This window comes from Epinephelus lanceolatus, chromosome 2 (assembly GCF_041903045.1).
Source record: "Epinephelus lanceolatus isolate andai-2023 chromosome 2, ASM4190304v1, whole genome shotgun sequence".
Classification (NCBI taxonomy): domain Eukaryota; kingdom Metazoa; phylum Chordata; class Actinopteri; order Perciformes; family Serranidae; genus Epinephelus; species Epinephelus lanceolatus.
In genome coordinates this window covers 14,563,426-14,590,492 of record NC_135735.1, presented here as the reverse complement: position 1 = coordinate 14,590,492, position 27,067 = coordinate 14,563,426, and the positions used below count along the sequence as shown (strand labels likewise).

The 27,067-nt window shown below is 41.7% G+C and overlaps 1 protein-coding gene across 1 annotated transcript in view; it reads right to left on the bottom strand.

Annotated features, from left to right (window-relative positions):
- The window catches only part of fbn1 (fibrillin 1), an 84,696-nt gene extending 60,024 nt beyond the window's left edge, over positions 1-24,672 (bottom strand). Inside the window, exons 1-9 of the mRNA XM_033638592.2 lie at positions 24,368-24,672; positions 23,846-24,135; positions 21,239-21,321; positions 18,807-18,905; positions 17,818-17,913; positions 15,135-15,230; positions 5,398-5,595; positions 3,649-3,774; positions 975-1,100 (exon numbers count right to left, since the gene is read on the bottom strand). Of these exons, the coding sequence (XP_033494483.2) occupies positions 975-1,100; positions 3,649-3,774; positions 5,398-5,595; positions 15,135-15,230; positions 17,818-17,913; positions 18,807-18,905; positions 21,239-21,321; positions 23,846-24,036 (1,015 nt within the window). The 5' untranslated portion in view covers positions 24,037-24,135; positions 24,368-24,672. The remainder of the gene's footprint in view (positions 1-974; positions 1,101-3,648; positions 3,775-5,397; positions 5,596-15,134; positions 15,231-17,817; positions 17,914-18,806; positions 18,906-21,238; positions 21,322-23,845; positions 24,136-24,367) is intronic.
- Positions 24,673-27,067: the final 2,395 nt, after the last annotated feature.

Sequence of the window (27,067 nt, the reverse complement as noted above, 5' to 3'; positions counted from 1 at the left end):
TCCTGCATCCTGCGGTTTTTGGCACTGTGCACCAGCATGACTAACACTCAGGTTCCCCATTAACATAAATATATCATGTCTTGTTTCACACCCACCCCATCCAGCATATTCACATGGAGAAACTGACAGGCTTTAGTAATGATTGCTTGGTTAAGTTCGACAAGATGTCAGGCAAGCGTAGAGTTGGTTGAAGGAAAAACATTTGGGCCCTTCATGGGTCGGAACAGACGTTAATGCTGTAGAGTTGCTGCATGGGAAACAGACTAAAAAGTGTGGCACAACAGTTTTCTGGAGTAAAAGACTCAGACATTCCTTCCTCACAAACATCCTCTCCTGAGGGGGGTAATGTGAGCGTGTGTTTGCATATGTTTGTGTGTGTGAATGCATGTGTGTATACATGCACGTGGGACTATGTGCGTGTACATCTAATGGACTGTTCTGACCCAAATTCCTCCCTGGTCTGTTTTGGGTCAAACTGAGCTGAACTTGCGAGCTTTACAGGCTTTTCTGGTGATTGTGTATGTGTGTCTGTGACTGTTATCAACCTCCCAGTGAGCACACACTTCACTGTTCACATAGAGTGACGCACAAACACTTCTTCCAACTGTGATGTGAAAAAACAGTCACCTGAGTACGAGAGGAGATTACTTTACTTCTCTCATCACGTTTGCTCCTCAGTTTAAAGAGAATATAGCTCATTGTTGTGGAACTAGAAACAAGCAAGTGACTACTGACCTAAATTCTACCAGCTGGAAGGTTGGACAGATTTCAGTTCTTTCTGCGCTCAGTGCCAGGCATAAAGGGAGAACCAAAATGGGGTGGAAAAAGGAAAGAGAGAGGCGGAACCTTTTTTTTCTTTGCTCAACTGCTTTGTCTCATATTTCTTCTATCCCAATAACAATGAACTAAAGCAAAAACAATGCAGTCGAATATGCTTTGAAGAGATGTGGCAACCTATGTGACAGAGGGCTCACCTATACACCTGGATCCATCCAAAGAGGTGTAAAATCCCTGGGGACACTTGCAGATGTAGCTGCCAGCAGTATTAGAGCATTCACCTACACCACAGAGACCTGGAATGTTTGCACACTCGTCCAGATCTATGGAGAGGAGAGGAGAGGAGAGAGGAGAAAAAAAAAACCTATCAAGTATGTCTCAAAACATTTTAGATTGCTTCCTGTTTGCTAAAAACTGCACAGTAATCATGACTGTTGATGAAAGCATTTAAACTGGAAACCAGCTTGAAATGTGAATGTCTTCACGATTGCCTAAAGCACATGTTGGCAATGATAATGGAAATAAAGCATTGTCACAGGATATTAAATCCAGGGGCCTCTGTAGCCGCTCTTCTGTTAGCACAAAGTATGTTGAGAAATGCACTGTAACTTATACCCGTTTGAAACGTCTGTTACACAGTCCAGAAGTTTTCCGGCAATTATTTCTGGGCATAAAATAGCACATATTTTACTCTGCAAATGAGTGCCGCAAAAGCCTGCTCAGTCTGTTTCACTGGAGTTAAACTTGGTCTGGCATTTGTCATATTCATGTCTTAATGAGCCAATATTTTTCACAGGCTGACTGTGGGTCTTTATATGTGGAAGAACAGAATTGATGCAGAGCGAAGGATTTTATTTAAGATTTTTTAAAGCCAGAAACATTAAACTATATTGTGAGTCTCTCAGTGGCCACAATTATAAAGTACGAAATGTCTGTGATCTCACAATCGTGTAAGCTAGTCAAAAATTCATAATTAGGATCCACAGCTGAGAGAAAAATGTCTTTTCCAAAACAGCACATGGACATAATCTTTACTGACGGTCTCTTGAACCGTGTTTTGCATTGACAGACTTGGCTAAGAAGCTGTTTTAAAAGACCATTTAAAGGAGCAGTATGCAGGATTTAGGGGGATCGGATGGCATAAATGAAATATATTTGTAAATATGTTTTCATTATAGTATAATCACCATAAAAATAAGAATTGTTGTGTTTTCATCAGCTTAGAATGAGCTGTTTATATCTGCATGCAATGTTGCACTGCCATGTTTCTACAGTAGCCCAGAACAGACAAACCAAACGCTGGCTCTAGGGAGGGCCTTCTATGTTTTTATGCTACCTGAAGGCCACCGTAGGTTCTCTGACATGCTTGGTAGGGAAGGGTTAGGGGAGGGATATTCAGTTGGTTGCAATCTGCAACCTCACTGCTTCGTGCCACTTAATCTTACACAATGGTACTTTAACTATTGCTGAACAGCAGCAACTGTGGCTTCCAGTTAGCATTTAGCTAAAATGCTACACTAACTGCAACAGCAGCACAAGTGGAGATGTTGTCAGTCAGCAAGGGCATTGTACAGCAATATTTACTTTTTTTAACTAACATTTGAGGATCTCAGAATTGCATCTCTGCTCTTTGCAGATGACATGGTTCTGTTAGCTCTGTCAGACCATGACCTCCAGCATGCACTGAGGTTTGCAGCTGAGTGTGAAGTGGTTGGGATGAGAGTCAGTACATCCTAGTCTGAGGCCATGCTCTGACAGAAAAAAGCTGGATTGGCCCCTCTGGGTTGGAAGTTAGTTATCGCCCCAAGTGAAGGACTTTAGGTATCTTGAGGTCTTGTTCACAAGTGCGGGTAAAGTGGAGAGTGAGATGGACAGGCGGTTTAGTGCGGCAACAGCAGTGATGTGGGTGTTGTGCCAGACTGTTCTTAATTAACCAGTCAGTCTACAATCCACCCTTCACCTATGGTCATGAGCTCTGGGTGGTGACCAAAAGTAGGAGATCACAGATACAAGCATCTATAATGAATTTTCTCCATGGGTTGGCTGGGCTCAGCCCTAGAGATAAGGTGAAGAATTGTGACATCCTGGGGGAGTTCGGAGTAGAGCCGCTGCTCCTTCATGCTGAAAGGGGCTAGCTGAGGTGGTTTTGGCATCTGATCAGGATGCCTACTGGGCACCTCCCATTAGAGGTGTTCAGCTAAGTGGTAGGAGGCCCCAGGGTAGACCCAGAACATGCTGGAGGGATTATATATTTTATCTGGCTTGGGAACACCTCAGGGTCCCCAGGAGGAGCTGAAAAACATCGCTGGTGAGGAGGACATCTAGAATACCTTGCTTGGCTTGCTGCCTTCACCACCTGGCCCCGGATAAGGGGATGAAAATGCATGAATGGATGGACATTTGCTAACTTTAGCCACCATACCAGACCAAGTGAAGTCATAGCAGCAAAGAAATGGTGCATCGTACTGCTCACAAATTTTCATTTTTTCATTTATAAGAGTCTTTTGTCTTCTTTCAAAAGTTACATAGTCTCTTTAACACATGTAAAGAGGTGGAAAAAGTCTCTTTTAAGCCTCAAAATTAAGTGTTATAAAGGATCACTGAGAGAAGCTGAGTGCTGCTTTGGTTTAATTAAATGAATTTCAAGGGAAGGGCAAAGTGGCTTATGTGTGGTCTTTCTCCACAAAGTAATAATCAGAATACTGCAACTGAGGGGAAGTTAACCACAACTAGATGGATGTGGCTTTTAACTCTACTTTCACATTGATAATTAGGCACTTTTAAAATAATTTCTTTTAGCCTACTCTGTCATTCAAGTTCACACTGAAAGCCAGACATTTCACAGTTTTAATGTGCTAGCTTGATTCTTACCTTCACATTTCTGTGAGACCTCGTTGAACTTGTGCCCAGCGGGGCATTTACATTCAAAGGATCCCACGGTGTTGATACAGTTTCCTCCTTGGCAGATGCCAGGGATGGCCTGGCACTCATCCACATCTGTACATACAAAGAATACAATTAATATACACCCAAATACACACACACGAACACATATACAAGGACAGACAGATTCCTTTAATGTACATAACAGGAAAAATGACACAGAGATGGTAAAATAAACTCAAGGGCAAGAGGGTAACACACACACACACACACACACACACACACACACACACACTGACTTTAACACAGAAATCTGCACACGCCTGAATGTGCATGGATTGAAAGTGGGTCTGTTTTAACAGTCTGGCTCTGACTTTCCTGCGATCAACAGAGTGACAAGGGAAAAAAGAAAGAGGAGAGGAATGTCTCCTGCTGGAAGAACAGAAATTGAAGCCAAGTGAACCAAGGAAGAGATAGAAACACAGAAAGGACAGGATACAGTTAAGCACAAGGATATATTCGTGATCATGATGACAAATGTATAAGAAGATTTGTTTGCAATGGAGGAACACCAGGCCGTCATTCGAGAGTTGATCTGGGGACTTGGTTTTTCCATCAATCTATCTACCCAACAACTTTTGGGGAAAAAAACTTCTGTGACTTTGTGAATTAACATTGCCAATCAAATTAAATTCATTTAATGAATTTGACAGATTAAAATGTAGGTCTCGGGCTGAAAACCTCCAGGAGGCTGTGACCTGATGTAGTCTCAGAGCACTCCGTGTTCCTCTGGGTCCTGGCTCAGGTCCGCCTCCCCTGCAGAGGTTCTGATGTTGTTGGGTCTGGAGCAGACAGGCAGAGGGCCGTCTTACCAGAAATGAGCTCTCCCACGTGGCACCGTCACTGACCCGTGTTACTGACTCTGACAGTCCCGCCACAGCATGTGTCTGCGGGCATTCCATACACATGTGGGAGGCACTGCCAGCCACCCCAATTTAACCCAATTAGAACTAATCCTCTGGAGAGGGGATGATGGGTAGAGATGAGGGGACGACAGAGGGGTGAAGGCAGACGAGGAAGGAGAAGGAGTTAAAAATGGGCAGAGAGAATTTACCAAGGACCCACTTCTTCAGGTACTTACAAATCTGAGACTTTATTTGTAGTCACTTCCCTGGTTTCCCTGCTATTCCTCCTTTTACCTTGGTTGACACCATTTTTAATATTAATCCTCACCTTAAGAGTGCCAATTCAAAGCAGTACAACACTCTCCTCACGTACCAACCTCCAGCCTCTGATAATCTATGCACCACTTGGTCCAAGGATCGCAATACAGGGGTATAGACTGGGGTGAGATTTGAAACGTGTCTGCACGTCATCTATTCGTGCCCGCTCCCTGCAAGGCTCTAAAATTTTCTAAAATTTGGTGACCCTTCTTTGAACATGTTAGGTCCCTCCAGCTGAATACTGTCTGCATTGACAGAGCGACCCCCTGTTATCCTGCCCCTCCTAGCTGAATCCTGTTATTTCTTGTTTCTTGTCGTATGTTGGCTTTGCTTTTTGTGTTGAAAATTCCCAAAATAAATCAGATATTTAAAAAAAAAAAAACGGGCAGTGAAGATAGAAGCAGCACTTTACTCATAGAAGGAGAGAGGAGGGAGGGTGACAGAGAGAAAAGAAACAGGCAAAAACAGAAAAAAAAAAGAAAAGGAGACAGAGACGCTGAGGAACAGACTTTACCTTGGCACGCCCCAGTGCGGTGGTTTGGTATGAACCCTCTTCGGCAGGGGTGAGGCTGGGCTGGGCACATCTCACAGGGGTGACCCCACGCCCGTCCCACTGTGGCGCAGCACAAAGTCTTTGTGCACACAATGCCTGTGAGCTGGCCTTGACACATCTGGTTATGCACCGAGGCGAAGCACGGCCCAGTACGGTAATCTGCAGAGGCAAAGCAGGAGTTAGTTATTGAGGAAACATTAGTTTGGCTCTTTATTTCACATACAAACGCAGTGCAAAACAGCAACGTTTGGTAGCCAGTTTAACACGTAAAAAGAGAGAGAAATCTGAAAAACACTTCCACTAGTTGAAGTCTGGTAGGTTTTAGAAATGTAACACTTCATTTGTGAAACATTTCAACCAAAACTGTGATACATGAGAGCTGAAGCCAATGTTAAAAAAACACTAAAGCCTGAACTTGATTCTGTGAGCGAACAACTGTCTGGCAAACAGGAACGCTCAAACTGAATGCAATTTTGCATGACATCTACAACTCACTTACATTATACGTGATGAAAGTGCTGCGGAGCGGACAGTAATACACTCCATAAAGAATGCATTGTCTGTTCTTGGCATTTTAATCTGTCTGGCTCTCAGGTGCATTGCACGTGCACATGTGTGTGTGTGTGTGTGTGTGTGTGTGTGTGTGTGCGTGGTAGAGAAAAGCAGAGATAGGGAAAGGGTCTGGAAAACCTTTTAAAGTTGTGTGGGCGGCTGTGGAGAGTAACAGACACAAGCTAGAATGAGCAAAGACACAGACAATGAAAAATCAGTCTGGTGTTATATGATCATCACTCCTTTTGTTACCTGTATTGTGTTTTTAAGCCATTATGACACATTTACCATGTAGTGTGCTGCTTTTTATCATTGTCTAGTAATACACAATCTAGGGGATAGGTCATCATCCCCAAGGCCGGCAGAGGCTGACTGACAGGGCGTGTCTATGGAACACAGAAGGTGATTTCCACACTAGCTATAGCAACCTAGAATTAAAACTAAATAGCTTATAATAAATATGAGCTCAAGAGTGTGAAGAAAGTCCCTCTGTGGAGATTCTTCACCTCTCCTCCCCTTCAAACTGGTTTAATCCCCATTCCCTTGATCCCACTGCTTGCATGCATGTATCCCCTCGCTTCATCCTCTCTCCAAACACCACTCCTTATAAACTCCCCACGGATTTAACAAAATCGCAGAATCTTATCAGGTGAAGGATTGGAAGATGGCAAAACAGAGATAGGGACAGAGAGAAAGAGAGAGGGAAAAGCTCATCCCTCCCAAAAGAATCTGGCCGAGATCCAAAAGCAAAAATCATTTCCACATTTCACGGCAGACAACAGACAGCGAGAGGAAAGAGGGAGACCAGTTCCAATAGCACAGTCGTTTAAAACAAACGAGACATTGTGCGTTTCCCGTGTGGACCGGGGCCCAGCCCAGACCCCGTCACGTGCACCACAGCCTCCACGGTCTCTCTGACTCTGGCACCAGCGCTGTGTGAAACAGAACTGGGTCATCTCTCCTTCGACTTTCTCACTCCCTCCTGCTCAGGCTCTACTGGAGACAAATGCTTTTGATTTTTAGTCTATTTCTCCGTCCACCCAGCAGTGGCAAGTAACTAAGTACAGTTTTGAGGTACTTCTACTTTACATGAGTATTTCCATTTTGAGCAACCTCTACACCATGACATTCGAGGGAAATATTGCACTTGTTATTCTACAATAGTTTGAGGGGACTCCCTAAAAACTGCCGGGGGCAGTGTCTTACATCCTGCGTCACACAGAGTGTTGTGTGCCTGAATCACATTCTTGTTGACTCAAATTGGGTCATCTTGTCAGGTTTCGGATAAGCTAGCAAAATTATGACCTAAAAAGTTGTTTATTAACCTAATCTTTACCTTAACCCCAAGATTAAACCCACAGGAGACTTCTGACTCTAGACAAAGATTATTTTTTTATGTCTTTGCATTTATCAATTTACAAAGATACTTAGATTTCTGCTCCTTGTACCACTAGCACCGCTGAAACTGTGACTAACGTTAGACATCCCTGCAAATTTTCAAATAACTTTTACCTTACTACTGAGACTGTCAAGGAGATTGCTGAAGTGTGCACTGCTACATCCTGCAAAACCACACCCATCTGGGTGAAATACCAAGTTTTTATGGAGAGCTACCAGAAAGTTACCCGCTACTTTGAAGATTAATGTACATGCTAAACACAAACTACATACAGCTTGTATGATGCATTATAACAGGACTATCTAAAATATAAATAAAACCTGCTATAGCCTACCAGCTCCAACATTTAAGGAATAATTCAACATTATGGGAAACGCACTTCTTCATCTGCTTATCAAAGTTAGATGATGAGAGACTTACTCTCCCTGACACTCTCATGTATGAATTGTAAATGAAGCTACCTCCAGCATCTAGTTATGTTAGTATACAGTGGCATAAAGACTGAGAACATCTAGCCGGGCTCTGTTTTAAGGTCAGTCTGTCCTATATAGTCCTGCACATAACCCCCTGTAAAACTTTAAACTGTTACACTTGTACTGATTAAACAATCAAGATACAATGTGCTAATAAATTAGTCACCTTTAGTGGTGCAGGTAGGCAGATTTACTTACTTTCACACAGTGCAAGGCTAACTGTTGCCTCCTGTTTCAAGTCTATATACTAAACTAAGTTATTGTCGTTGCCTGATCCATACTGGAAACCCAATTTATGTGCAAAGATTGTTGGGGTCAGACATTGACCTAGAATGGTTAGGGTCTGGACAGCCCATTGGTCAGGGGATAGGACCTCAACAAAACAGGTTACCAGTACGGACCGGGTAGCAACATGTCTTCTGGCTATTAAACAGACAGGTATTGTCTTGTCAACGTCAAACTTTTCCTTTTAAAGTCAATACATCAGAAATGTACAACACTCTCAAAAGGGCCACTGAAAATTTTCCTTCTCAGTCTTCCTGACTTATACATACATTTTTTGAATGCAGCTGTAGCCAGTAGCTTTTATAAAAACTAACTTTTGTTATATTTGCTGAAATTCTCACCATATTCACATAGCAGTAAATGAGTCAGATTATCTGTGAGAAAAATCATGCTCCTCTGCCTACTTTATCACCTTGTAGTGTTTCTAATGGCCTTACTGCTTATGAACGAAGACACACAATCAGAGCCGAGGAGTCTCTAAAGCAGCTGTCAATCATGTCTGCGGTCAAACTGTGGTCAAACTGCCAAACAAGGCAGCACTGATCAGATAAGAATCAAGATTCTGTTACTGCATTGCCTATTTCTCACCTAAAATGTTTTCAGTAACATTTTAGTGTACTGTTTAGCTGTAAAATAATAAAGTTTGCTTCAGCTAGTAGGCTGTGGTTGGTACCTCGGTCAACTGTTTCCAACATGGCAGCCGGGTCACAAACTCTCTTATTTTGAAGCTAAACAGTACACTAAAATATGTTTCTGAAAACATCTGAGGTGAGAAATAGGCAATGACAGAATCTTGATTAACATTTGATCATTTGCTCATTTGATTTGATCTCAGTTCATGAGCAGTGATTGACATGACTGACAGCTGCCTTAGAGACTCCTTGGCTCTCACTGGTTGTTTTCAGTGCACCACAGTAGATTCTAGCAAATGCCATTAAAAGCACAAGGAAGAGGAGGAGGGACTTGATTATTTTCATCTGTCTCATGGACTTCTTTCAGAATATGGTGACAGTTTCAGCAAATGAAGTATGACACGTTAAGTTATTTTCATAAAAGCTACAAACTGTAGCTTTTAGTACGAGATTACAATACTTCTTCCACCACTTCCTTCAACATTCAGTTTTGAAAGAATAAACCCAACCAGTTGCCAGGTATCTTCTGTATCTACTTAAATCCTACATTATCTGCCTTACCTACAACAACAAAGGAATATACCGTATATAGGAAAAGCAATTACAGGAACTATGGAAAGTTTTTACACGGCGCCCATATAAGCTGAGGTACAGCAGACTGTGTAAGGAACTCAAGTTTCTCTTTTCATCAGATTAAGGTTTATGTGTTATTACTGTTGGACTGCCACACATAACCCATCTGACATAATACCTGCTCATTACAGCTGTTAGCAGAGGAGCGCAAACACTAAAACACAAAGATCTGAGTATGAAGTAGAGCAAATACAAGTGCAGCACTTAAACAGTCAGCTGAGGTAAACAGGGAGAGGCGGACAGCTGTAGGGTGAAAGTGGTGTCATTTCATCTGTCATCTTACTGTCTCTCTGTGAACTGCATACAGCTGGGGGATCCACCCATGTCCTGTACATCTGGGAACAATCGCACGTGTTAACACACAAACACGCTCACACACACACACACACACACACACACACACACACACAGAACCTCAGCCAATGTCCCAGCCCCTCATCCGCAGTCTAGCCAGAGATGATCTCAAAACAGACCAAAACTTTTAAAAAAAAATGCTGCTCTTGTTTTTGCTTTGCTGCTCTACTTTTGGAAACACGTTTGCATATCATCGTCAGTAAACACACATCTTAATATGGGAGTTGATGGTTTGTTTTGACTCTCATTAACAGGCGATTTTGTTTGTGCAGAGGTCCAATTACTTTGGGAACGCAATTGAAATGTTGGCTTCCTCAATGACCGGTGAGTTTATACACAACAACAGCCTTGGTGTGAACAGGAGGGAAGCCCACCGGGAAGTGGGTCAAAAGAGTTTCCTGGATTAACTCCAAAGTGTTTGTACACACACAAAAATCTGTCCACCTTTTCCAAATCCACCCTTCCCCAATCTACCCCCTTGCAGATGGGGCTCACAGAATCCTTACATGCCTTAACATAGGCGTAATTTGTGTGAATGCTTTGTGTGCATATGTTTGTGTGTGTTTCTGTGAACGTGTTACAGGGTCTTATATCTGGGTGGGGCCTTCCCTATTGGCCCGTCAGCAGATTTCTCCATCCTCCCAGGACTAACAAGTTGATTACACACTCAAACACACACACAGACACACACTTGGTTATCTATCTACTGGGGTTTGCACTGGGCCAGAACAGAGCCAGATAGGGGAAAGTCAGCCAGGCATTAAGAGACAAGAGAGCCCCTCAGCTGACTGACCGACTTTCCCTGTTGTGCTGCTGACTTATTGACTGTGTAACTCACGTGTTGCCACGTTTCAGGCCAGTCTTTCATCACCATCCCAAGTGAACTCAATAGCGTCACACCGAAAACTGGACTTTATTGCACCGTAGCTGAACGACTCTGCAGGAGGAGCGAAGAGCAATCAGCAGCAGTGTGGCTGGATCTCACCGATTCCACATTCCGACTTAAATCACATTTGTAACCAACAAAGGACACGTTGATGTACCAGGCTACATTTTCACTGCAGTCAGCTGCGCCTGGCGGTGGGACCACTGGTCAGCAGATCGACAGTCACTTTGGCAGCACACAGCTCTGCAGCGATGATGTGTTCCTGTAGAGCCCTGATTGCACCAGAGTCTTTCCACATCCAAGAAAACCTCTGAGTCCTGACTGCAGTTACTTCTCCTCTGGTCAGATCACATGTTGGCGGAAAACCTCGTGTTCTTGCTAATGTGATAAGATCAAGCCATTATTGGGCACGGTTCTGTAAATTGCTTTAACAGTGTGGGGTTGTGCATGTGAGCATGGATGTGTGTACACATGTACTTTATGCATGTGCTTGTGTTTGTGTGAGAGCACAATGGCTTTCCCTTGGGAGGTGATGGACACTAGCCAAGGAAATTCCAGTGAAAGTAACTTAACCCAAAAACGCCACTGTATCCGCTGGCCTACTTTCTCTACCTCTGTTTGTAAGATGAAGGACAAATCACTGACACACTAAAAGGACTGCAAATACTGACTACTGTCATTATAGTAGCTTGTTTTGTCCAACTAATAGTAGGGCTGTAACTTATGACTATTTTCAGTGTTGATTAATTTGTCTATTACTTTCTCGATTAATTGATTAATTGGTCTGTAAAATGTCAGAAAATGGTGAAAAGATGCCCAAGATGACATCCTCAAATGACTTGTATTGCCCACAACACAAAGATACTGTCAAAGTAAATAAACCAGAAAATATTCACATTTAAAGGGACATTGTGTAACATTTTCAGTTGTTTATTGGCAAAAATTGATGTCTGCATTCATAAATATGTCATCACTGGTGTACTATCACCTCCACCAATAATCTGACTTATTCTCGTAAAAGGAGAATTTCGGATTTGTTTGTACATTGTGCGGGTAAGTCGTCTGTGGGGTTCCATTATGTTTCGCCATCTTGAGAATACACCCGCCAGCAAGGGACATACAGCACCACCTTCGCCGTTTTCGTTGAGAGCCAGGCCAGCACTGTGTGACTGAGGAGCCGAAGGAGAGGAGCAAGAGGCGCTTCGCTACTACCCTGGCAAATTTGAAACAAAGTCCCACTCTTTGAGCATAATGCAGGATCATGCATATGCAGCATCATGGGAGACGGAATCCTTGTCACCAAGAAAGCGCAAAAGGGAATAGAAAAGGCAGCGTGACCGGCGAATTAAAAAAAACGAAGGCCCACATTGGGGTAGCCTTTCCCAGGTAGAGAGAGCTGCTGAGGGAGAATGGTAATGCAATCACAGGCCAGCGCCACTGTTGGCTGTTAGCGGGCAGTCGCTAACAGCCTCATCCCTCTCCTCGTATCACTGTGCCGCTGTTAGCTGTTAGCCATTAGCCGCTGTTAGCCGCTGTTAGCGCTGGCCTGTGATTGTATTACCTTTCTCCTTCAGCAGCTCTCTCCACCTGGGAAAGGCAACCCCAATGCTGACCCTTGTTTTTTTAATTCGCCGGTCATGCTGCCTTTTTGATTCCCTTTTGCACTTTCTTGGCGACGAGGATTCCGTCTCCCGTGATGCTGCATAATACATGATCCTGCATTATGCTCAAAGAGTGGGACTTTGTTATGCGGCAGTAGTGCCGCTGGCCACTAACAGCTGTTAGCGGCGCAGTAATGCAAGGAGAGGGATGAGGTGTGTGAGGTTGAGCCACTTGTCAGTTGTCAAAGGACAAGACGTGATTGGTTTGTTTCAATTTACATCCGCCCCAACAGTCCTACGTTGTAAACACAGCCAGCATGGTGAGGAGGGGGTTTGTCAACTCGCGTCGCGTGTGTCTGTGTAGGAGCCTGAATGAATACTCCATGTAGTATCGGATGACATGGTTTCATCAGTGTTATCATAGCTTTTTGGTACACAGCGGCTACAGTTGTTGCAATACGTGTTTGAAACAGTGAGGCGCTAGAGTGCGCCATCTGTTTGAATGCAATATATGATTTCAACGTTAGATGGGAGAAATTCCTACACACCGTGGCTTTAAGAAGCTGGAATGGAGAATTCCTTGAACCAATTAATCAATTCTCAAATTAGTCAGCAATTCAGTTGATATTTGTCAACTAGAGCTACAATCATTAGTCAATAATCGCTTAGCTGATGGACAGAAAATTATTATTTTGATGATCAAATAATAGTTTCATGGTTTTTAAATGTGGTGGGTTGATGTTTTTTGTCAGACTGTGATTTAATGTCAGATTAGCTTTGGATTTTTAGACTGTTGGTCGGATAAAATGAACCATTTTAAGATGTCACTTTGGGCTCTGGGAAGTTACACAGGGCAGGTTTCACTACTTTCTGGAATTTTAATAACAAACGATTTATCGAGAAAATAATGGGCAGATTAATCGATAATAAAAAATAATTGTTAGTTGCAGTCCGACTGACAAATAAACGATTCATTGATTAATTGTTGCAACTTTAACTAACAGTCCAAAACCCAAAGATATTCAAAACTGAAAAAGTAGCACATCCTCAATTTTGAGAAGCCAGAACAAGAAAATATTTAACATTTTTGTGAAATAAATTACCCAAATGACTACTCAATTGCCAAACTATTGTTGACTATTTATCTGTTGATTATCTAGGCACCATATATATATATATATATATATTAGGGATGCACGATAATATCAGCACGTCATCGGAATCGGCCAATATTGGCTTTAAAATGAACTATTGCAAGTGGCCAACATGATTTTTTTTAATTTGCACGATGAATGAATATTATATACACTGAAAAGTATTGTATTTCATGTCTCCATCTGTTGGTGGGCCAATACGATAAGAGTATGTATGCATGATATGATATTAATTCCACTACAGAAGAGACATGATGATCATTAAAATTAGGTGGGGAAAAAAGTGGTTATACTGATATCGGTTAATTGGTCAAATGAGTTGTTACATTTTGGCATATCGGATATGCAAGTATCCATATATGGGTCAGATACGTGCATCCCTAATATATATATATATATATATATATATATATATATATATATATATATATATATATATGTTACCTATAAATATATATATTCAGCATTACAACATCATAATAACACCCTGCACCGACCAGTAGAAGCATATCCAAATCTTGGATTCCATGGAAACAGGAACACACAATGACACAGTGACACACCTCAGTCCAGCACACTGAACTGTGTCAACATGAATGACAGAAGATGGAAGTTGGTCTCCAAGCAGCTGCTCCCAGACACACACAAACACACATACACAGACAACAAAAAGTCTGCCTGTTTCACTAATAGAGGGACACTTTCACTATAGCAGACAAAAAAATGCCCATTCATAGAGCAGCCGCGTTTGCATGCATGTACGTCTCCTTACATGGCGAATCAAAGTTTTAAAAATGTGGCTGAATTCTTTGCCCATATATCATTTCTTCATCAGGAACCATAACACAAGACACAACAGCAGAGCATTTCTGAGATTCCTTGTATTCCCTGAAAAGTATGAACATCTACAAGTTAATGTGCGCTGATTTAAATTCCTCAACAGTCCTACAAACCCTTTGGCCAAGCTTGCACAGGAAAAAGTGGAAACCAAAGTCACAACATGCAGCAGTGTGCTTCAGCAGATAAGGCCTGGCGCTAACCCACCAGGCATCCAGATAGTGTCTTATTAGTTGCAGGGTTGAAGAAAACACTAAAGTAAACTAAAGGAGCAATCCTCATCCAGACCCGACTGACAGGTCTCTGAAGCATGGCCTTGTTAAAAGGGACGTTACTAATTAGGAGCTCTGCTGCCAATCCAAATATTAGCTTTAAAAGGTCACCACTTTGACCTCTACAGGTCATCACCTTCACAAACCCCCAGCACATACACAAAACACACACACACGCACCATACACAGCGCAGGCCGCTCTCTGTTTGCGTGTGCTTGTATACTTTGGAGCCTCGGCTCACATGTGCCAGAGAGCAACCACAGGAGGTTGGGAGGTCTTCAGTTAACAAACACCGCACATTTAGAAAGACATAACATTCCCCAGAGCGTCGTTTGAGAGCAGATGTGGAAAATAATGGTCACTTCTGAGCTCAAGCTTGACATGCAAATGTTCCACAACAAACCGCATTCCTGGAGCCGGTGGCATGACGAAGCAGGAATTGTCTTCAGTCACAAAAAACAACCACCATTCAGCACCGAGTCACGTTTTCACAAAAGCAGCACATGTGGCTTTGGAAATACACTTGAGCAGTAGTGAGTAGTGACTGTAGAGCTCAGGGAGAGTGTGATGTCAGATGAGTGAGAGAAATACTGCGTACTGCAAGTGTGACACTCATTACCTCTCTCACACTGAGCCCCGGTGAAGCCGTAGGTACACACACATCTGTTGGGAGCCACACACCTTCCTCCATTAAGACAGCCATTTTCACAAACCGCTGGAGAAGAAAGGAGAGAAAAACAAATGATGACACAACACTGACATGAAGACACAACTTCGAGCTACAAGGAATCCAAAGGTTATTTCTGGTTTATACCATTTGGTTCTCATGTTTGTATTTTTGTCCGTCATTTCTCTTGGTTACAGTAACATTGCAGTCACTAAATGAATTGCAGAGATGTGGGAACATGATGACATCACTAAAAAGGAGTCAGATGGGGAAACAAACAGAGCAGCCATTGATCGAACCAGCCACAGACAAACTAAGGCAGATGATCTAAACCACTTTATTTGGAGGTAAAAGTCAAAATGCTGGTGGCGATCCTTCATTACACAGGACAACAGTGCACACACAACTTTTATAAGTATGGAAGTTGAATCAGAAAGTTGGTCTGTGCACTGTAGTAGATGTTTAAGTGTTCGATTAATCATTTTGTTTTCCCTTCCAAATAAGTTCAACTTTTCATCTGACTGCTCTTGTTTCTTGCCCTATTGCACTACATTTTAGAAAAGTTGCCATGATCACGTCTCAGCAAGTCATTTGGTAAGTATAGAGTTATTATTACTAATAGGAAGGACGGCCAAAACTACAACAAGCTAGCAGTCCTGTGAGGCTGTACAGTGGATATGAAATGAAAACTGGATACAGTGTTGGAGGCGGACCCCACTTAATTCCTATTAAAGTTGCTTGTTGGCACATGAAGCCAAAAAACTCAACTTTCAAGGTATGAAATTACTCAGATCTTCCAATTGTGGGGCCCAGAGAGCAAGTGCACTAGACACTTATAGCTAACTTCTGTGTACGAGTCCCAAATTTTCCAGTTTAGCACTCTGCTAACTTGAATAGGGTTATAAATTATTTTATTTTTTTAGTCTTCTCGACTTTTGAAATTTTATCAGAGCAAATGGATCAAATTTGATAGTGAAACAAGTAATTTTGTGTGGGTGGTGATAAAAATAAAGTTATCCATTGTTTTACAGACATAAATCAGACGTCTCTTTCACAAAGTAAGTCTAAACAGAAAAGGTCTTTTTAGGCCCAATGGCATCATATGAAGGACCTGGAAGTTATAATTCCACGTTTGGCATGTAAAATTGGCTTCAAAGCCTAGCGCTGTTCCTGGGAACTCAGCTGTGCTAATGCTAGCATGGCAACATGCACACAATGACAATGTTAACATGATGATGTTTAACATGTCTAATGTTTACCATGCTCACTTCTTAGCTTAGCATGATAGAATGCTAACATTTGCTAATTAGCACGAAACACAAGCTACTTCTACCAAGCTACCACAAGCTACTCTTCTACTCAAAAATGTGTTTTTCTTATGTTAATGTCCTCCAGAATGTCTTGACTGTACTGACTTGTATCTGTGCGAAGTTTGTAACTAGATAGGTGTGGTGAGGTCGGCAACCTTTACAATTAAAAGAGCCATTATTGGCCAAAAAAAAAAAGAAAACAAAACTCTGTCTGGAGCCGTAAAACATATTTGAATAAAGGTAACAGCCTATTACGTCTATATTAGCCCATCAACATTAGGAAAAGGTCTAAATGAGCATATATTAATATGATTTACTACAAGGTAGCTACTCTGCAGTGGGCTATTTATAATCATTTAGTACTTTAGAAGTTCAGCAAAATTTAGAGGAAAAGGCACCAGGTCATAGATGAATGACTCACATTTTAGTTGATGAAACTTAAAAACGTTTTTTTTAATTTAATGTATGGGCTACACACTTTTACAATTGTAGAATGCAATAATCACTTTAGGCCTACAACAATGACAATTGAAAATCTGAAAAAAATATAACCATTATACATTTCCCAATAATTTCATGTCAAAGCCACGGGGAGCCACTGAAGTGGGTCTTAAGAGCCGCATGAGGCCCTGGAACTGCAGGTTGCCTAGCCCTGACCTAGCGCGAGCAGTGCTGGAGAGAGCGGATAGCAAAAGCGAAACTCAATGCATTCCATTTACACTGAGAGGTCAGATTTTCTGTATTCCCAGTCGGGAAATTACAACTTAAATTTGACATCCAACTCAGAAAGTTGAAGGAACCTCCCTGTCCCTGACCTCAAAATTCAAGATGGCTGCTACCCACATCAACAGTAGTGAAAGCTGTAGTAATATACTTTTATTAGCACTTCTGTCTTATTTGTGTCTCATTAAAACAGTTGAAAACACAGTCAATTCCAACATCTGTGGATATGTTGCTACGATGTTTGTAGGTGCACAACACAGTGTTATTCATTCCTGTCAACAGGTATTGATAACAGTGGCTGACCTAGCTTGAACTAGTATTGTGAACAACTTCTTGATTTTCCGTCTCAGGTAAATGGAACGCAGCAAAAGTTCGCAATGAGGGAGAAACAGTAGGTCTGCTTCCGGCCCCTTTACAGAGATTTTTAAACTGCTATGTGAGAAAACTGTATGAGTATTTTTTACTTCAAAACGTGTTTGCAGAGGGACTTTAAGAAATGCAGGTTATATAGGATATCTCCACCTTAAATACATCTGAATTATGTTAAAACATGCTGATAATGTTAAAGTGTGTCACAGTGGTATTTTCAGGATGATCCTTACGTTGCCCACAGTGGTTTCCCACGTAGCCTTTCTGACACTGGCAGTTGTCCTCAGAACATGTTCCCCCGTTCATACACCGAATATTGCAGTGCTGGACTGTGGGCACAACACAAGCACACACACACAGACATACACAAAGAGCCACGTGGGAGTTAAATTCAGAGTACACAAACATATGCTCCAGATTAGATTTACAACATAAACAAAATGCACTCTGAAGCATGTTTTTTGAAAGTCACGCTTGGTTATAATTTCCTAGAAATTTATGGTGTGCAAACAGATGAGCACATCGGGTTGAAGCGCTATGAGCTGCAAGAGAGCAACATGGAGGAGATGTTGACTGTGGATGTCTTCCAAGGCACACACACACCCTAAACCGACTCTCTCTCACGCACACACACACACACACACACACACACACAACAACCCACGTGATTGACCACCATTTGCACGAACGTGATTGCAACATATATCAATTGCTTGACGTAGTTTCAAGGGATGTTTTCAGGAGGTTTTTCTGGCTTAGCATGTCATATTTTTTGTACCATGTTAGTTAGTGCTCATTAGTCATGATGAGGGGAAGAAAACATTAGAAAAAAAGATGCAAATTGCACAGTGTGGTCTGAACATTAAATATCTGAGCCAATTACAGTCTCTCATTTTTATCCTACAGAGAAAAACACACGACAAGAGTGCATGTTTTCTGTCATATATCATCTGTCACATGTCATTGTTACTGTATGGTGAAATGTTTTTCTTCAGATTACAGCTCCTTTATTAAAAAATACCCAAAGACAGGGGTGTGGTCTACACTGTGCTTTCCAAAACACACTAAGTTTTGACATACACTCCTATTTACATAAATCATTCCATTACTGTGTTTATCTATAGGCCAAATACCAGTTACAGCCCCCGTCTATGCACTCTATATACTAAAACCCATCAAGCTGAGTTCACTCCTTGGGAAAGGGGAGGTGCTGTTTAATGACCTGACTTGGAGCCACAGGATGGGGCGATCTGGCCATTGGGGCAGGTGCACATGTTGGGTCTGGAGCAGAAACCATCTCCACATGAACTCCGGCAGATCGCTGCAAAAAGGAACATGACACTGGGTCAAACAACATGAAAAGGTCCTCTGTCAGGTGCAAGACAAAATAACAGTGCTTACTTTTGGATGCCAGGACTTGTCTTTATTGTGCGTGAGAGAAAATTCATGTTATGTATCTGTTGCTTGTCAGCCTGTCCGCTGCGGGTTTGGAATGTCAGGTTTGAATTTCACTTGTTGCAACTGAGGCCATGATCTAAACCCCACACTGAACTCTCATCTATAATATTTCAGAACTCAGACAGACCACAGTCCAAATATGGCCAAACCTTCCTTTTAACATCAAGTTATAGAAGCCCAATTGGCAACGACATGAAGCTATTTTCTTCTTTGAGTTTTGTTGCCATAAATGTGTACCAGTGTGTGTTTTCAGTTGGCACCGGCTGTTTTTCGCTCGGTTGTTCCCTTTCCCACAGACTGTTACTGGCATGGTCCCCTGCCCCCAGCTCCCATCAGGTAGAGTCCAGCCACTGACCCCTACTCCCTGAACCCCACTGCTAAACAATGTCATTAGAGCCGCGACAGGCATCCGGCCAGCCGACCAGCCAGACTGCAATCACACAACTCTACAGCCTCTCAGACCTTCCTGTCTACTGAAGGGGAGCGAGAGGGAGAGAAAGAGGGAGAGAGGTGGGGAGGAAATAAACTGAAAGAGAAAAGAAACCAGAAAAGCAACTGCTGCCAGAATACCAGAGGAAATGGACCAGAATGAATTAGCAATTTGCCCTTGTTTTATGTCATGTTATCGGCTTATCACCATCGTTACCCACAATAACCCACTGATGTAAAATTGTTGGGTGATCAAAAGTCCCATAGATGAGTCCCATTAATTAGGCGTTAAAAAAAATGTTTTGCACACCTGTATGGTGTCACCAATCAGACAGGTGCATCAGAGGACATAGGATAAATCGTGAAAATTCCACCATCTAAAGAGCATCTACTAGTTTTTTGTATTTTACATAAGATAATGTTTGCATTGGGTTTTTTTTTACATGTAAATGGACCATAAATGTTACTCTTTTGCATTACTTTTCTTTCTGTTCAAACCTTGAAACATCAAAATGCAACAAAACTTCTACTACTGTTGGCAGTCAGTATCATTGCTTGTTCATGGTCTGAAAATGACAATTATTTATGACTCATTGAACAATAAAAAAAAGTTATATAATCAATCACAATAATAGCGCATTTTATTCTTGTTTTACTGATTAGATACTGTTCAAGAATGAGGATGAATTAATTTCTTATGTGCCACAAATCACTGAATATTCAAGTCTGGTCTGGGGGAGTCACATTCCTGCTAGATTTCTTCCAACAAGATAGAAACTTTCAGGGAATTTAAAGGGTAACTTTGGTATTTTTTAATCTGAACCCTGTTTTCCCGCATATTTGTGTCTGAGTGACTGATGGGAACAACAATTTTTGATTCTGGTCCAGTATTAAGCGAGAAGGTTTGGTCAGCAGCAGCGAAACAGGATGTAATGTAATCACTTGGGGCATTTGTGCATCCTCAATGTAAGTCCAATAAAAGTGCTTAGATTATTATTATAAGTGTCTGCCAACAATGTGGAAAGGAACCCTACAGAGACAGACGTTTTGTGTTAAAGAGTAAGATCCTTTTTGTTTAACCAGAAACAGGCCCGAAATCGCCATTACCAAACCCACCACACTCTATTTAAATAAACCGTAATTTTAGTGTGTATAGAGGCAGCATTTTTTACATCTGACTTAGTAAATTAAGGGTTTATTTCACCCAAAGCAGAGTTGGTGATTGTTGGAGCAGTGGAAAGACGAACAAAGAGTTTTGTGAGTTTTATTTTGTTGTAATGGACTTCTAATGAAGTGTGTTTAACAATGATAAAATTACTGTTTATTTAAATAGAGTCTGGTGGGTTTGGTGATGGTGATTTTGTGGGTGTTTCTGGTTAAACAAAAAGGGTCTTACTCTTTAACAAAAACGCAAAAACAAACACTTTTAGTGGACGTAAAGTGCTGATGCACAATTGCCCCAAGTGATAACACAGCTGCAGCAGTCTCACTCAATACAGGACCAATTTAAAAAGGGCTGTTGCCATTAGTCACTTGAACACAGTGAAAATGAGAAAATTGGATCCAGGTTGAAAAATACAGAAGATACCCTTAAACACTGACAGCCCTAACAACAACTTTGTATCTCAGGTGCGATACTCTGTGACTACATGGCTCTGATAAAAAACGGCTGGGTGCTGGACTCTGAAAACTACTAATGGTGATGTTAAAAAGTTCTGCCTGACCCGAATTTTATACCAGTAGAGGAATAATGGAGGTGATACTTACGAACAATGCACTGGTTTCCTCCAGTCAGAGTCTTCCAGCCGGGGCAGCAGTAGGCGTTGTTCCTTGAGCCACACACATTTGGTCTGCGGAAGACGCAGCATCAGAGGGTCAATAATTGATGTTACACAGGGCTGGGCAATAAATTGATATTATATCGATATCATTATATGAGGTTGGATACATATGATATATGATATATATGATTATATGACGTCTTAGATTTTGGATATTGTAATAGGATATAAGGTATCGGATAAGTGTTGTCTTTTCCTGGTTTTAAAGGCTGCATTTAAGTAAAGTGATGTAATTTCTGAACTTTCCAGACTTTTCTAGCTGTTCTATTATTTGCCTTTTTTCACTTAGCCACTTAGCCATTATATCCACATTACTTATGATTACTGATCAAAAATCTTATTGTGTAAATATTTTATGAAAGCACCATTAGTCAACCCTGCACTATCAATATCGAGGTATTTGGTCAAAACTATTGGGATATTTGATTTTCTCCATATCACCCAGCCCTAATGTTGCACAGTTCAGATCACTCTCAAGTCAGATTTGTTTCATTCTTACAGACCAGAAGACATGCTCTGTCCTTAGACCCTCAGCATCTCCTACTGCATGATGGAAGCTCAATACTGACCAGAACACTATAAGAACAAATCTACTGTTTCTTGACCCCCCTATACTGCATAAAACTTGATCAGACATAGCAGGAATAATGGCACATTGCTCAATAACAGCAGGACCAAAATTCAGTCATCACATTCTAACCTCCATGTCACTCAAAAATCCAGATTAGCGAACACCCAACCTCTCCATAAATACTGAAATTATACTTTCACATCCCCCCCAAAAACACCAAATGTCCAAACATTTCCAAAAACATTTTGAGCAACAACACTACAGTACATGTCTCTGGCCTGGTTGGGCTGTAATTTCTCAAAAGTCACCTGGGCTTGAATCAGATTGGGTTCACTCCAGTTTCTGATTTTTTATTTTTCTAAATGCATGATGTTTTGGTCTGTGTAATGTTAAAAAAATGTTACTGAGGAAATTAGGCTTTTTAATTAAGCTTGGGCCCAAAACTGCTGCCATACAAGGCTTGGACAGAAACTTTGCAGGTTCATGCAGGGTCGGGTCTGGTTTTTGGGGCCAATCATAGCTCTATTGTGACCCCATACCAGGGTTGGAAATTACCTTTTTGAATCCACCTGCCACTGTGGCTGGTGGATTCAAAAATCTACCAGCCACTCAATAGATTACTATTGTTTTTTTGTCTGGTGAATGAAGCAAATCAAGCAATTGCTTATATATTTTTTCCAACCCTGCCGCACACCATGTTGCAAAACCAGCTTATGACCCCTCATCATGGGTGTAATGATCAGTCAGCAGCTCAATCAAAGAGTGATTTTTGTTAGGTTAAACTATAAAGTATTTGACAAGAAAAACATTTAAAGACAAATTATAGGGTATTATTGTGACATCTTACATCTTGCAAACCACTGTGGGGGTCTCAACCCTTAGGCTGGAAACCACTGGGCAATGCTATGGTGTTTGCTACTTGCAGTGATCTTGCCACTGTCGGGCGCGGCCTGGCATGCGGTATTTGGCACAATATTTTTGCTGAGGAAAATATTATGCTGCACAAGCTGTTTTAGGAAATTTGATGCACCTGTAAAAAGCATTTCAGTGAACACCTGGGCCATCCTGCCACCTACAGGTCTTTAACAGGCCTACATATGTAGATTTGTAACCACCCACTTGGCATGTATTGACCCCAGGGGTCAGCGTATATACAGCACAGTGTAACTCCAAACAGATCTACGAGGTGAGTAATGAAGCCTGTTGGATCTCAGAAACATTCTTATACTTGTAAGTCAGCGTGACACAGTACGCAGCCTGTATGCACTTCCTGCCTCTGAACCCAGATGTTCTGATAAATTAACTTAAAGCATGTCAAATAAAAATGCCTGTGGAGAATGCTCATTGAGCTGTCTACTGTGTGACCTTCATCAGCTGTTTGCTGTCATCACTGGACACAGACCTTTATTTTCTTTCTTGCTTTCCTTCTGTCTGTCTTTTCTTTCTCTCCCACTCTTTCTTCACATGCACACACACATACACACAACCTCTCCAGCAGTGACCCACTGTGTACAGCTGCAGATGTGATTTATCCACAACTGGGGTGTGGTGTTTTTGGCCAGCAAGAGGATTAAGCTGTTAGTCTCTCTCCCTCTCTCTCTCTCTCTCTGCCACAGCCACACACGACCAATGGCCTCCTTTGTTTGGATGTAATTTATTATTGCAGTCAGCAGGAATGTGATATTCCTGCCAGTATTTAATTACTAAACTTTGCTCCAAACTTCCCATCACAGACAATGTCACTCATGGGTCTCAGCCTGCTTGATAAAAAGGAAAAGTGTATTCTGATCTGCAATGATCATGAAAAACCAGAAAGAGCAGCAAACGTGAGAAGAACAGACACCTGCTCCAACACACACAGAAAGATGCTCATTCAAATTAAAAGTTGGTGGGGAACTGGCACACAGTGGAAGAAAAAACTGTCCCCAAATTGGACTAATAGGGATATAATAGTCACATTACCCTCTGAGGACGTCCGACCCTCCCCTCCTTTTGGCCCTGCTGGCTCTGGAGTCGGTCTGCTTGGTCACCAGCTCGCTGTCTCCGGTCTCCACCACCTCTGCAGCGCCTCCAAGCTCGGCGCAGAGCGACAGCAAGGCCACCAGAGCCACGGCCAACTGCAGCAGCCGTCCTCTACACTTACTGTCCGGCATATCCACTCTCAAGTGTATACAACTCCAGTGCTCGGAAGAGTAAAAGTCTCCTGCAACTAGTTCCCCAGCTCCGTCGACCTCTGCAGTCTGGAGTCAAAGCTGCAAAACAATAATAATGAAGAAAAAATAGTTTGGAAAAGACGCAGAGGAGAGAGTGGAGGAGATGCTGCGCACAAAAGAAAAACAAATCTGCAGCACTCTGAGAAGTGGCTGGTGTGATATGACTTCTTGTGTTATTAAGTTACAAAGTCATTCTGCTCACAGTCGCAAAAGCATGCAGTGTGAAAATTGATAATGTGCAAAGTTGCGCACGAGTGAGACGTTACTTTACCTTGTCTCCCGAACAGGAGATTCGCCTCAGACCCGACAGAGGACTACTTTACTCTCACTTGCAGGTATTGCTGAATAAACGTTTAGAAGAAAAACTGCGCAGAAGAGGAAAAGTCACTCAAACGTTTCGTTGAGCTGCTATAAATAGATGCGCATCATAACTTCTGCAGTCTGCTCGTGCGCATCCAGTTGCGTGTTGACTTTGCACAGATAAGTTAGAGGAGCTGATGCATTCCAGAGGATGAGAATGGTAAAACTCACTGTGTCTCTCCCTCACAGCACAGCTCTTTCCTCATCCCTGCTCTGCTCAACTTTCCCCAAAACTTTTTTTTTTCTTTTCTCCCCCTGCTCTCGCGATACAAAGGATTGAGTGCAAAAATGCAGAAGTTAAGCTCTGGACTTTTGGCTGGGACTTTTAACTGTTAGCCCTCAGTAACATTATAGTCAATCAAGGGAAGTTTGGAGAAAGAAGACAGTGTTTATTCATTCCTAAATCTGTGTCAAAGTTTGCTCATAAGTAATCTACTAAGATCTTTTATACATTTTTTTAAAACAATGCACCTGCTCACTCTTTACTGTCAAATCTGGCATGCACTTCCCAACAAGTGTGTTGTAACTAATGGCTTAACAAATGTTAACAGATAATTTACTTAGTCTTTGTAGATCAGTTTTATTCCATTAAAGGTCCAGTGTGTGGGATCTGAGGGCATCTATTGTAAGAAATTGTATATAATATATGTAGAACTATGTTTTATTAGTTCAATCACCTGAAAATAAGAACCATTTTGTATCCGTTACCTTATAATGAGCTGTTTATATGCCTGGAGCAGGTCCTTTTCCATGGAATCCACCAAGTTGTATTAAAGTGGACCAGAACAGACAAAACAAACACTGGCTCTAGATGGGACCATTCACGTTTTTGCATTGTTCACCATAGTTCTCCTCCACACTTGGCACATAGGAGAAATTTCAGTTCTGCAACTCACTGCTAAATGCCACTTAATCCTATACACTTGACCTTTAATAATAACAACTGACTGGTTTTCAAGTTTAAAAAAAATCCCTTGGGCTGATATTTATCCTTTGTATTTGGTAACAATAAGTCATAAATGTTGATAGCCCCATAATAAATGCTCATGGGTTTCTCAATTTTTAATAACCCATTAAGTCTGCATGTAGAAATGTTAATGGAAATTAATAAAACTGTTTGTTGTTTTTGTACAATAACCCATTGACAGTAGCATGAGGCAGAATCTTGCATCTTGCTGGAGGAAAATAAACAACTATAAATGGAAGTCTTCATTATCTGAGAATAAGAGGGTTGTTAATCTATGAGCCATTATTATTACAGCTTATAAAACATTTTTAATGGTTGTTTACTGTAGAAAGAAGTACCATAATGCAGTGGCGCCCCTAAGGGAGGGCCATGACCCACTGGCTCCCCTTGCGACAATAATTAGAGGCAAATAATACAGTCTTTAAGAGGCTGTGACTCTTTTTTTTTAAGCTAGGTGGTGTTATCTTGTGAAACCTAAGGTATCCATTGGTACCAACCATGTTGCCATTGTTTATGGGAAAGGGGGCAAAATCGGTTGTTCCTAACTGGTGGGTTGTGGTCCAAAAGTGGGTTGTGGGACCATTCTGAATGGACAGCAAGTGACACACTTTATTGTTATCTACAGTAAATTTCCAGGGCAGAGCTTTTATTTAGAAGCGCTGTTTTCTGCTGTAGAGTGAGTGACTAACGGACAGCTACTGGAAAGAGACAGCAAATTAGCTCAATGACATGGCCAAAGGTAAGTATGCCGATGAATGTATTAAACTGAGGGACCTCAAACTAATGACTCAGGAGAAATGTCACGGTTGGTTGGACCAGTGGAACTGCTGAGCTAAATAACACTTCAAAATTAGGCTGAATTTTGGCAAGTTAACAACCAGCAAGGCAATCTTCAAAGGGTCCCTCAAACCCTCAATCCAAGATATCTGAATGAAAATGAGTTCAATGGGTACCCATGACTCTTCTCTAAACTTCAGAAGGCGTGTTCCCTGTTAATGTTTTGTTCCTTACAATAAATGTACTGCTTCAAATTAAATCTGTATATTGTTTATTTTTTTAAAGAAAAAGACAACCAGCCAGCCACAACAATAAATCACCTACCTGGCATGTATGTACATCTATGTACATCAGATAACTAGCAATATTAACTGTATACTGAAATCGCTTTCAGCTAGCCTACACTTTAACAGCTTGAATTCTGAAATTGAGTTATGGCTTTTGGTTTTTGATGTACCACTCCAACATTTTTCAGTGGACCCATCTGGTCACCCTTATGAAAAATCTCTGCCAAAATGTAGCGGGAGTGATGATAGCTAATATGCATTAAGCTAAGTCACGGGCCAGAGTCAAGCTCCCTTAAAAAGACACACTTAAGTTCACAAAATCTCAATCTTGTCAGTGTGAACAGAATACTTAAAGCCCCTACAAGGAACTTTCATTTTGAGTTGATTTTGGAGACCCTGTGGACAAAAGCAGTAGTGTTTTCCTGGAATGAAGCCTACATTTCCTATGAGCTCTAGCGCGTATTGTTGTAAAGACGCTTACCTGGCTCGTGCATGTGTTTGTTTTGGGGATGAATGAAACGACAAGACGGGAAAACTTTGCCCCTGCTCCTATCGGGGATCCCAGCTCACCTCTGCCGCA